This window comes from Martes martes, assembly GCF_963455335.1.
Source record: "Martes martes genome assembly, chromosome: 8".
Taxonomy (NCBI): Eukaryota; Metazoa; Chordata; class Mammalia; order Carnivora; family Mustelidae; genus Martes; species Martes martes.
The window spans coordinates 52,258,401-52,271,238 of NC_137895.1; the positions used below are offsets into that span (position 1 = coordinate 52,258,401).

The 12,838-nt window shown below is 40.9% G+C and overlaps 1 protein-coding gene across 1 annotated transcript in view; it reads left to right on the forward strand.

The window, feature by feature from the left end:
• Positions 1-7,558: 7,558 nt before the first annotated feature.
• Positions 7,559-12,838, forward strand: part of A2ML1 (alpha-2-macroglobulin like 1) — a gene marked incomplete at both ends in the record, with an annotated part of 38,514 nt that continues 33,234 nt past the window's right edge. The window contains 4 exons of the mRNA XM_080812181.1: positions 7,559-7,623; positions 8,348-8,531; positions 8,859-9,021; positions 9,641-9,693. Of these exons, the coding sequence (XP_080668307.1) occupies positions 7,559-7,623; positions 8,348-8,531; positions 8,859-9,021; positions 9,641-9,693 (465 nt within the window). The remainder of the gene's footprint in view (positions 7,624-8,347; positions 8,532-8,858; positions 9,022-9,640; positions 9,694-12,838) is intronic.

A 12,838-nucleotide genomic window follows, 5' to 3' on the forward strand; every position in this document is an offset into this window, starting at 1 on the left:
GCGGATCTTTTTATTATTATTATTTAAAAATTTTTGAAGATAGTTTATTTATTTATTTATTTTTAAGTAGGCTCTGTGCCCAACATGGGGCTCAAACTCATGACCCCAAGATCAAGAGTCACATGCTCCACCAACTTAGCCAGCCAGCCGCCTCTATTTTAATTTTTAATGACGGTAAAAAATACATAAAGTAAAATTTACCCTCTTAATCAATTTTAAGTGTATAGTTCAGGACTGTTAACCATATTCACATTGTTGTGTAGCAAGTCTGCAAATCTTGCTTATATCATTCTTCAAATTGCTGATTGCCGGAAAGTTGCTAACTCTGAGAGAGCCTGTTCCACCATTGTCTTTAATAATACTAAAGCTAACATTTGGGGTGCCTGGGTGGCTCAGTCAGTTAAGTGTCTGCCTTTGGCTCAGGTCATGACCCCAGAGTCCTGGGATCAAGGCTCGCATTGGGCTCCCTGGTCAGCAGAGAGTCTGCTTCTCCCTCTGCCCCTCCCCCACTCATTCTCTCTCTCTCTCTCTCTCTCTCTCTCTCAAATAAATAAATAAAATCTTTAAAAAATAAAGCTAATATTTATAAGAAGCTAATATGTGTCAGGCACTCTTCTATGCACTTCCATGCATCACATTATTTGATTCTTACACCAACTTTGTAAGATAAGTGGTATTATTGTTCTTATTTTATAGATGAGGAAACCAAAGCAGAGAGAGGTTAATACCTTGTCATGAGTCACACAGCTAAAAAATGGCATTCAGTATACAGATTCTTTGCACCATTGTCTTTCTTTTGCAAGACTGGTATGTTTTGGTTGCTAGGGCAGCAAGTAGCTGTTTTAAATCTCCCTTTGCAGTGAAGCTAACATCCTAGAAATTCAAGCTAAATACATTTGATATAACTAAGCACCCTTTTCTAGCTCAGGCAATACTATTTTTTCATTCCATAACTAATACATTACTAGATGTACAGATAGTCCCCATTCTAGCTTCTCTTTTAGATCCACAGTACTGGAAAATGTTCAATAGGATCCCAAAGCTAACCAATCTTATCTGCTAGAATCAAAGAGCCAGGATGAAAGAAGATTAATGGCTGAAGAGAATTAAGGTGCCTTTATTGGGTTTATAGAAAAGCTGAGAGAAACAGACATGAGCAGTGGTGGGCCCTGAAGAAGTTACAAAGGGAAGAGGAGAAAAATTTCATCAGAAAATTCAAAATAGAGGAGAAGAAAAAGGTGCCAAAGAAATTATGCAAAGCATGTTCCTCAGTACTTCTTTCCTCATTTTTCATTCCCTTTGTCTTGACATGTAAAAAATGCCTCATTCCTATGATGTAACTCCGAATGAACTTTAGGCAGTCTTTTATCTTTTAGAGTGATTAAAACTGGATTTGAATGTCTTTTGTATTTATTTTGTTTGATACCATTTCCAGAAATCTTCATTTATTTGTGCAATTTCTGTCTGGCACCCTGAGAGGAGTTAGCTAACTTTCTATAAATGATCAGATAGTAAGTAATGAGGCTTTGCATGCCAAATGGTCTCTTATAATCCCTCAAGTCTACCAGGGTAGCGCAAAAGCAAATGACTGTTACTGTGCCCCAATAAAACTTTATTTACAAAACCTGTGAGAGGCTGGATTTAACCTGCAGGCTATAGTTTGTTGCCTTCTGTCATATCTGCCGCCTTAAAAACTCCCTTTAATATTGCTTGTAGCACAGATCTGGCAATGCATTCTCTCAGCTTTGGCTTCTCTGAAAAAGTGTTTTTCCCCCTTCATTATTGAAAGATATTTTTGTTGGCTACAGAATGCTGACTTTTGGGGTTTTTTTTCCTTCATTATTTGGAAAATGTCAATCCATTGTCTTCTGGTTAACATTGTTTCTCATGGGAAATTTGGTATACTTCTTACCTTTATTTTTCTATATCAAATGTGTTCCCCGCTCCCCCCCCAACCTGGCCATCTTCAAGACTTCCTCTTTACCTCTGATTTTCAGGAGTTTAAAAATAATGTGATTAGGTCTGTGTGTGTATGTGTGTTTTAAGTAGGCTCTGCACCCAGTGTGGAGCCCAATGTAGGATTTGAAATCACAACCCTAAGATCAAGACCTGAGCTGAGATAAAAGTCAGATGCTTAACCAACTGAGCCACACAGGCGCTTCTAGGTGTATTTTATTTTGGCATTTATCCTGCTTGGAATTCTCTATGATTCCTGGATCTGTTGTTTGATTGGAAAATTCTCATCTGTTGTCTCTTCAAACATTTCTTCTGCTTGTTCTTTCTCTCTTCTCTTTCTAGGATTCTGATGGCATATATTTTAAACCATTTGATATGCTCCTGCAGCTCTTGGATATATTGTTCTATTTCTTTTCCAGTTTTATTGAGAAACAATGGACATACATCCCTGCATAAGTTTAAGGCATACAGCATGATGGTTTCATTTATGTATATTGTAAAATGAGTACCCTAATAGGTTCAGCTAACATCCATTTTCTTATAATAGATACAGTAAAAAGAGAAAGAAAAAAAAGAAGAAGAAAAGAAAAAAGAAAGAAAATTTCTCCTTGCCATGAGAAAGAACTCTTAGGATTTACTTTTTTTTTTTTTTTAAAGATTTTATTTATTTATTTGACAGGCAGCGATCACAAGCAGGCAGAGAGAGAGGAGGAAGCAGGCTCCCTCCTGAGAGCAGAGAGCCTGATACGGGGCTCGATCCCAGGACCCTGGGATCATGACCCGAGCCAAAGGCAGAGGCTTTAACCCACTGAGCCACCCAGGTGCCCCAGGATTTACTTTTTTAACAACTTTCCTATTTGGGGAACCTAGCTGGCTCATTTGATGAATCTGACTGTTGATTTCAGGGTCATGAGTTGAAGCTCCCTATTGGGCATGAATCCTACTTAAAATAAAAATAAAATAAATTTAAAAAATAACTTTCCTATAAATCCTACAGCAGTGTTTGCTACAGTTATCATGATGTACATTACATCTCTAGTATGTATTTATCATATAACTGGAAGTTTGTACCTTTTGACCACCAACCTTTAATTCCCCTTCCCCTTCCCCTCTATCTCTGGTAACCACAAGTCTAATATCTTTTTCTATGAGCTTTGTTTTGTTTTGTTTTGTTTTAGAGACATATAGAGAGTGTGCATGTGAGTGTGCAAATAGGGGGCAGGGGTGAGAGGCAGAGGGAGAGTGAGAGAGAATCTTAAGCAGGCTCCATGCTCAGCATGGAGCCCAATGTGGGGCTTGATCTCCCAACCCTGAGATAATGACCTGAGCCGAAATCAAGAGTTGGACACTTAACTAACTGAGCCACAAAGGCACCTATTTTTTTTATTTTAGATTCCACATAAAAGTAAACTCATAGAATATTTTTCTTTCTCCGTCTGACTTATTTTGCTTAGCATAATGCCTTCAAACTCCACCCACGTTGTAGATGGTAAGATTTCTTCTTTTTTTTTTTTTTTTTAAAGATTTTATTTATTTATTTGACAGAGAGAGAGCGATTACAAGGAGGCAGAGAGCCAGGCAGAGAGAGAGGAGGAAGCAGGCTCCCCACTGAGCAGAGAGCCTGATGTGGGGCTCGATCCCAGGACCCTGGGATCATGACCTGAGCCGAAGGCAGAGTCTTAACCCACTGAGCCACCCAGGTGCCCCAGATTTCTTCATTTTTTATGGCTAAATAATATTCCTGTGTGTATGTGTCAGTATACACACACATATATATCACAACTTCTTTATCCTTTCATCCATCAGTGGGTACTTAGGTTGTTTCCATGTATTGGCTATTGCAAGTAATGTTGCTGTGAACGTGGGGGTGCAGATATCTTTTCAAGTTAATGTTTTCATTTCCTTTGAATATAGTCTCCAAAGTGGAATTGTGAGAATATATGATAGTTCCATTTTTAAGTTTTTGAGGATCCTCCATACTGTTTACCATGGTGGCTGTACCAATTCATAAGCCCATCAATAGTTCACAAGTGTTCCCTTTTCTCCACATACAAGCTAACATTTGTTACCTCTTGTCTTTTTGATGAGGTTAAATTTTTTTCTACCTTTTTTTTCTCTGTGCTTCAGTTGGATAATTTCTATTGACTTATTTATAAGGTAAACATTGGTTAATTATTTTCTCAGCTGTGACAAGTTTACTTAAGAGCCTGAGGAAGGAGTTGCTCATCTCTGATACCTTATTCTTTTTATTTTCAGCATTTCTAATTGACTTTATCACTTCCATCTTTCTGCTGAAATTTCCCATCAGTTTATGGATATTGTCCACCTTTTTTATTATAGTCCTTAAGGACTATAATATATATTACTTCTACTTCTATTACTTCTAGCCATTTAATTTTTTATTTTTATTTTCTTAAAAGATTTTATCTTAAAGTAGTCTCTACACCCAACATGGGGCTCAAATTTACAGGCCGGAGATCAAGAGTCACAGGCTCTACTGACTGGGCCAACCAGGAGCCCCTCTTCTAGTCATTTTAAAGTCCCATTTGGCTAGATCTCACACCAATATCATCTATGAGTCTGACACTGTTGGTTGCTTTGTATCTTCACAGGGTGTTGTCACCATTGTTGTCATCATCATCTTCTTTTTGTAAGTCATATAATTTTTTTCTTTTAAGTAAGTTCTACACCCAGCATGGGGCTTAAACTCACAACCCTGAGATCAGGAGTTGCATGCTCTAATAACTGAGCCAGCCAGGCACCCCATCACATAATTTTTGGTTGAATGACAGACATCTTGTCCAAAACAGGGAAGATTAGGTAAATAGCCTTTATATCTAGAAAGGGACACATGTCTTCTCAGGCAGTTTAGCATAGTAGTTGGAGTCATTCTGGTTAAAAGAGGAGGTGGATTTAGGACTTGCTCTTTCATTGTACCATAAGCTTCAAATTCCTCTTATGATGCCTTGTACTTGGGGTCGGGTCTGGAATGCTGGAGGTTTTTCTCAATGTTTGTTTTCCACTTTCAGCTCTCAGTTCCCTATACACGTTATAGGCACCACAGAATATGGTCTCTCTCCATATTCTTGCCCCTCTGCCAGTGGTGGACTGCTGCTATTTGTTATGTTTTTGGCTGGGGTGCTGGTGAGAGGTGCGGTAATTCTCTCTTGTCCTTTTCATCTTCAGTCGTAGGTAGTCTATATGCCTGTGCCTTGGAGGATGAGATTTTCTTAGAATTCCTGCCTCTACTCCTAATCAAACTTTGCTTTGTGTCTATGGCAAGTCTTGTGTAGGAGTTTCCTGCCCTTCCTTCAGCCTTAGGAAACCTCTGAAAGTATGGGTATAGAATTCTTGGCTGAGGTCTGTTTCTTTTCCTTCCCTGTGAGGTTGGGTTTTTTTGTTTTGTTTTGTTTTCATTTTTGTTTTTTCCTCTTCTTTTACTCTGTCCTTTCCCTGGCAACAGTGGGTCTTTACCTGTGCACCAATTGGGGCAACAGTATTTACCACTTCTCTCCAGAGCCTTACGCCTTCTGAAAAGAGTTTGGGCAGCTGGGGTCTTTCCTGCAGGATAGATAATACTGTCCTCTATGTCTGTACTACTATGAGAGGCTCTTTTCAGTCTCATTCTGTATCCAGTCTTTCTTACGAGCCCTTGGTAAAGGTCATGGAAGAGAACCTGTAAATAAGTACAAGCTTCCAGTGTGGCACACAGAGATTCTTTGTTGTTATTCTAGACCACACTAGACCTTTAGTGATTCATTAAAATCTTAGCTGTGTCTTTAGTTGCTTCTGTGATGGCCCAAGTACCTCCCATGTTCCAGCACAGAGGAGACAACTCAACACTCAAGTGTCTTCTCGGAAGGAACTGTGCCTCCTTGGATTTTAGGCTACTTAGTTAACTGGCAATCTCTACTCAGCTCTTACATTCAACTTTCTGGTTAAAAAAAGTTATTATTTAGCTTTTTTCAGTATCAGGGAGGCGAAACTTCCTACCTATTGTTTTGTATCATATTCCCTCTTCTCCACTCTGCCATTCAATTAGTGTTGCTAACAATTCCCCTTGTCATGAAAATATTGTTTTTAATGGCTGTGTATTGTTGCTTTATATTAATATAGCAATTTTTTCAACCAAATTTATATTATTGGGCATTGTATAGACTTAACATTTGATTTTCCCAGCATCTTTTTACTCCAGTGCACTTCCTATAGTAATGGACTCCTTTCTTTAGAAAACCCCCTCCTGTCCAATTCCATGTGTTATTTTGGGATTGCCAGTCACGGTACTTCATCGTGCTGGCCTCTGGGTGGTAAGAATGACCCAGGTCCACCTGTTGTAGTATCTTGGCTACAGTGATTAATTCAAAGCTGAGCATATGAGACAAGGAGGAACAAAATCCATTTTCAGAAATTTCCCTGAGTTAGATGAAAAACTTCTGTATCTTGGGATCATAGGGCTGGAAGATTCCCAGCTCCCTCTTCTCCACTACTTGAAGGAAATCCTGTGTACAGTGGGACTGAGAGATTGGGAGAAATGAGTCCTGACAGCATTAGTGCCTAATTTCAGGCCATAACATTTCCAGTTTCTCTGGTTCCTTCGGTTCTTCATGTCTGATCAACCCATTACCAAAAAGTTCTTTTTTGGGTCGTTCATTACTCCAGAAAGTAGCCTCACTAATTTATACCCTAGGTAGCATTCAAGTCTCACCAATATAAAGAATACAGTGAAGAAATTTACGGTTGATACATCTTTTGCATACATGCATGCTCTCTTTGCTCATTAAGAAACATTTCCAATGGGGCGCCTGGGTGGCTCAGTGGGTTAAAGCCTCTGCCTTTGGCTCAGGTCATGATCTCAGGGTCCTGGGATCGAGCCCCACATCGGGCTCTCTGCTCAGCAGAGAGCCTGCTTCCCACCCTCCCAACTCTCTCTCTGCCTGTCTCTCTGCCTACTTGTGATCTCTCTGTCAAATAAATAAATAAAATCTTAAAAAAAAAAAAAAAGAAAAAAAAACATTTCCCAAATAAGAATTGCTGGGTCATAGAAATGTGAAAGTGTTTCAATGTGTGCAAAATTGCCTTCAGAAAGGTTGTCCATTTATACATTTATAAGGAGTGTATATGTCCCTATTTCCACATAGTCACAGGAATACTGAGTAGTATTAATTTTTTAAATTTCCAAATAGATAAGAGATATACTGCTTTTCTTTTGATACCATTCCTATACCTGTGTTCCCAAGTATGTCTTAATAGAATAACAAGAGAACAAAGATCAAATGTGGATGGAAATTTGGAATGAAACCAGAAGAAAAGGGAGAAGTCCAAAATTTGTTCTGAGAGCATTACCACTGTGAATACTCAGCCCTGGGTTTTCCCCAGAATAGGTATTAAGGACTGGCTGAGCCAGTATGAATGTTTCAGGGAGAAATAAATTTGAGGAAGTGAATAGAAGTCCTACCCAGGGTTACCACCTTAGCCTGAGGGCTCCAATAGGTGATTGGCTGGTGCATTAATCAAAAGCTCCACACCCTGTGGGGTTAATATATATATTATAGCAGGGACCCAGACTTCTGGTTCCTGCTATTGAGGAATCTCACCCACAAGGATGTGGGCTCAACTCCTTCTAGGAATATTGACCCTAACACCAGCCATTGCAGAAAAATATCTCCCGTAAGTGCTTGGTGTCAGTGTTGATTTGGGGCAGGTGGCTTCTTTGCTTTTCTCAAATGTAAATACGGGAGAGAAGAGATAATCTCTGGTTTATTTTAATTTCCTTCTCATCTATTCCTTCTTTGGTTCCATTTCTCCTTTATCCAGAGAAAAAGGCAGAGGCACCAAAAGGAAGCTTTAAGAAAGATAATGTTAAAAAAAAAAAAGGGGGGGGGCACCTGGATGGCTCAGTGGGTTAAAGCCTTTGCCTTCCGCTCGTGTCATGATCCCAGGGTCTTGGGATCGAGCCCCGCATCGGGCTCTCTGCTCAGCGGGAAGCCTGCTTCCCTTCCTCTCTCTCTGCCTGCCTCTCTGCCTACTTGTGATCTGTCTGTCAAATAAATAATTTAAAAAAAAAAAGTTAAAAAAAAAAAAAGATAACGTTTAAATATAGTAGACTCCTCATGCCCTGTTCTCTGTAATAGAATTAATTTCCTTCCTGGTACCCTAGGTGTAGATTCTCAGTGATGGCTTCCTAATTGTGGTTGGTTTAAGGCTGTGCACGGCTTAAGGCTGAGTTATTTGTTACTCACCTGATTGTCCATTATAGAAAATAAGGTTCACAAAGGCGGGGGATCAGTCTGTTAAATTCACTGCTGTATGATGAGTGCTTAGGAAAGGGCTTTAATTTTTCACTGAGTGAATGAATCATTACTGCCCTGAAATCCTTTTGCTTCCTTAATAGAAACTACCTGGTGACAGTACCAGCCCAGCTTAACTTCCCTTCTACCCAGAGAGTTTGTTTGGATCTGAGCCCTGGGTGCCATGATGTAAAATTCACTATTACCCTGGGGACCAAGGACAAGACCCAGAAGTTGCTAGAAACCTCTGGATCGAAGAAGAGGCACTTACAGTGCATCTCCTTTCTGGTAAGCTCAGATTCAACTCCAACTCTGCTCTCTTCCTTTCTTAGCTTCCTTCCTAGGCATTTAGGCAATCTAAACTGTAAGTATGATTTCTGTTATTTTACTTTTGCCACAGTATTTAAACCTGTCTCCCCTAAACCTAAACTGAACTCTTGGCCGTAACACATTCACAGTTTCCTTGACCTTGGATTTCTTCTTTTAGTTTTTGACCTTAACCTCTGAACATGGTTTCTCTTCTTCCTGGCAACTTGTTTTATGGCCCTACGCTTGCTACCCCCAACTGTTTCCCCAATATCCTACTCTGCCACAGAGCTCCCTTCTCTTGTTCAGGTACCACCTCCTGCTGGTGGCACAGAAGAAGTGGCTACAATCTGGGTTTCGGCTACTGGAAATAATACCAGCTTTGAGGAGAAGAAAAAGGTTCTAATTCAGAGGCAGGGGAATGGCGTCTTTATACAAACTGACAAACCTATCTACAACCCAGGGCAGGAAGGTGAGAGGCACACAGATGGGATTCAACAAAAGACAGGACAAACCGCTGCCCATATTCAGAAAGAGGGGCTTTGTGGTTGGGTGGGAGGTCAATGGACAAGGCAGCAGGGAGGAAGGTTTGCAGGGAGGAGGGGTCACAGGTGTTGAAGAAACGCTGTGTTACATCAGCAGGAGTAAGTGGGCGGAGTTGCTAGCGTGTGTGTGTGTGTGTGTGTGTGTGTGTGTGTGTGTGTATCTGAAACAAAAGTACACATTTTTCCTGGGATGGAATTTGGCAACTTTAACTGGGCTTCTGCATCTTACAGCAAGCTGCTGGTATGAATAAGAAAGCATCAAGAAACATTTTATAAGGACATTTTCAAGGGCTTTTGGTCTGAGCCCCTGGTATTTGTACTTTGTGCCTTCTTCGGTAGAAGGGCATTCCATTCTAATGTTTCCAAGTTCGGGGCTGGGTGGGGCTTTGACCTCTCTCAGACTCAGTTTTTGTTTTTTGTTTTGTTTTAAAGTAAAACCTGATGGAATTTTGCTGACTTAGAAGTGTGTGGGGGAAGTAGAAAGGGTAGAAAAAAGATTCATAGAGGGGAAAACCCCCTTTGCCAATGATGTCTGTTCTGTTCTAGTGCACTTCCGCATTGTCACCCTGAACAGCAGCTTTGTCCCAGTGAATGACAAGGTGAGAATTTAGTTGGGAAGAGGGAAAGGGAGAGGAGTAGGGCAGACTGAGAGAGAGTGGGCAAAAGGAGATTCTTTCTAAAGTGCGATGAGGTGAAGTCATCTGAGAACCAGAATGTTTGTGCTAGTCTCAGGTTACAAGTCTAAACCCTCCTTGTCCCATCTTCTAAAAACAGGCAGCGTGGATCAGAACATCAGTTAGATTAGCATTCCTGAGAGATGCTCATATCCACTGTCATCTTAAAGGGATTTTTAAAGGGACGCCTAGATGGCTCAGTCTGTTAAGCATCTGCCTCCGGCTCAGGTCTTGATCCCAGGGTTCTGGGCTCAAGTCCTACATCTGGGGCCTTGCTCAGCAGGGGAGTCTGTGGCTCCCTCTGCCTGCCACTCCCCCTGTTTGTGTGCTAGAGCACACGCTCCTCTCTCTCTCTCTTTCTCTCTCTCTCTCTGTCAAATAAATAAATAAATAAGTCCTTTAAAAAAAAGAGAGTTTTTGAAAACTTCCATGCCTTCTCTCCAGGAATGACACCATGTGGCTTTGCAGTTCTGATATAAGAAATAATTCAGGAGGATGTTTAACAAAAAGAAAAAATAAGAATATTCATCCCCACCATCCTTTTACTACAAAGCAAGATGTTTGATAAAGTTGGCAATTCTCTTAAGACTACATTATGTGCCGGGGCGCCTGGGTGGCTCAGTGGGTTAAGCCTCTGCCTTTGGCTCAGGTCATGATCTCAGGGTCCTGGGATTGAGCTCCACATTGGTCTCTCTGCTCAGCAGGGAGCCTGCTTCCCACCCGCCCCCAAGTCTCTCTCTGCCTGTCTCTCTGCCTACTTGTGATCTCTCTGTCAAATAAATAATAAAATCTTAAAAAAAAAGACTACATTATGTGCCAAAGGTTAAAAGGTGGTAACATCTGGAGATTATTTGAATGCTCCTTGAACAGCTCAATCCCTTGAATCATAAGGCTTATGATACATTTGATCTCAACTTAGGCCTTGTGTCGGTTTTACATTTCTGAAATGCTTACCTGTCGGAGACGCCTGTTGCTTTCTCTATCCTTCAGTCACAGCCCGGGATACATGCTGTGTCATGAAGCTTCTAAAGATAATGATAGGGTAAGCATTATTCTTTATTCCCATCTCCATGTTCTTGGAGCTTGTTTCTTTTCCCTGTACACACAGTGAAGGGATCAGCTTATTGATCAGCAGCTTCCTTCACCACTACTTTCTTCCCCAATTTAGAATTCTTTTCTATTGCTCCTTCCTATCACCTGTATCCTTTCTTCATCAATCTGGTTTAATATTGCCTGCTTTTTTTTTTCTTCTTCAAGATTTTGTTTATTTATTTGACAGAGACAAAGTGAGAGAGGGAACACAAGCAGGGGGAGTGGGAGAGGGAGAAGCAGGCTCCCCACTGAGCAGGGAACCCAATGCAGGATCCTATCCCAGGATCCTGGGATCATGAATCCAGCCCAAGGCAGACGCTTAACCGACTCAGCCACCCCGGCGCCCCTAATATTGCCCACTTTTTTCTCAGCAGACTGGTAGTCCCGGCGCTGAGGAGGAGTACTAGTGGAGAGCGTGGCCACCACAGCCAAGTGTTAGTTTAGGCTCTACTGCCCCCTGAAGGTAGATCTCATTAGCTCTCCTTGTTACTCTCCACGTAGGTTAGACCCCATTACTGAGAGGTGTTCTGATTTCCATCCTTATTCTCTACTTCTGTTGTAAAATTACTCCTTCCTCTTCACAGCATTTCTTTACCCAGCCCCCCACTCCAAGATCCAATCTGAAACACTGAAAATTTGAAACTCCAATTTGAAATACTGAGATACACTAAAGGAATTTTTCTAAGAAACCGAGGGACAAAGATTGTGAGGTTACAGAGGACAGTATTTTATCCTGAGGCAACTGAAGTATACTTGAGATTTATTGAGCCTCTCTGGTTTGGTTGCTACAACCATTTATTCAGAAATCTCAGCCTGCTTCCGGTTGGAAATGCTATTTTCCTAGCATTGTTGAACACTTGGTTTTTTCAGAGCCTACTTCTGGGTAATTGGTGTCCTCCCTGCTTCTTGACTCTCTGTGTGAGAAAAGTACTTTGTCATCTGAGAAGTGTTCTTTTTCTGTACTTTTTAGCAGTCCATAGTAGTCTCATTTTTGTCTCCTTATTGTCTGTGTAGTTGTGGTTTGTAAGAATCCTGTCTCCCTCTTGATCTTGAAGGGGAGCAGAATGTGCTACCCCAAAATGGGCTACTTTGCCATGTGGATTATTTTGAGCTGAAGGCAATGATGAGCCAAAATGCTCAGGAAAAATTATTTTACTTCTCTCTTAACTGACTAAAAGAATTTATATAGTGGGGGAGGTGCCTGGGTGGCCCAGTCTGTTGCGCGTCTGACTCTTGATTTTGGCTCAGGTCACATCTCAGAGCCTTGGAATCAAGTCTTGCTTTGGGCTCCATGCTCAGGGTGGAGTTTGCTTGAGATTCTTCCTCTCCCTCTCTTTCTGCCCTTCCCCCATTCTTGCTCTCTGTCTCTCTAAATAAATAAAATCTTAAAAAAAAAAATCTTAAATGGGGGCATGGCCCAGTTACCAGATATAACTTTTTTTACCTAAAAGATTCATCTGCATGGTTTGATTTGATTACCAACCATCTGCTCTTCTGATCTTCCTGTGAATTGCCCTATTTCCCGCTGAAGCCCCAGGCTCCTATCTCATTCCTTAGCTCAGAATGGCATATAAATGAGTCTCAGTTGCCTGGCAGCCCATGAATCTCACTGTCTTTGTGCAAATGTATGTAATTAAATTTTTTCTCCTGTTACTCCATCTTTTGTCAATTTAATTATTAGACCAGCCAAAGAACCTAGAAGGGATGAAGGGAAAATTTTCTGTTCCTATAATCCTTATCTCTCATTTTTTGGCTTTTCTGAAGAATTGCCATTATCCTGGATATCAAGGCTGATAGTTGTATTTAATGAATCTGTTTCTTCACTGGTTGACATCACTTGGTACTTGGTCTAAGAATCAAAGGCAAGCACCATCTTGATTTCATTCCCTTTTCCTTCCAAGTGAGATCCAGTTCTTGTATGCTCTCTGAGGCCCCTGTATTTAAATTCCAGCTTTCAATCCCATTTAGTTTTTAAGTG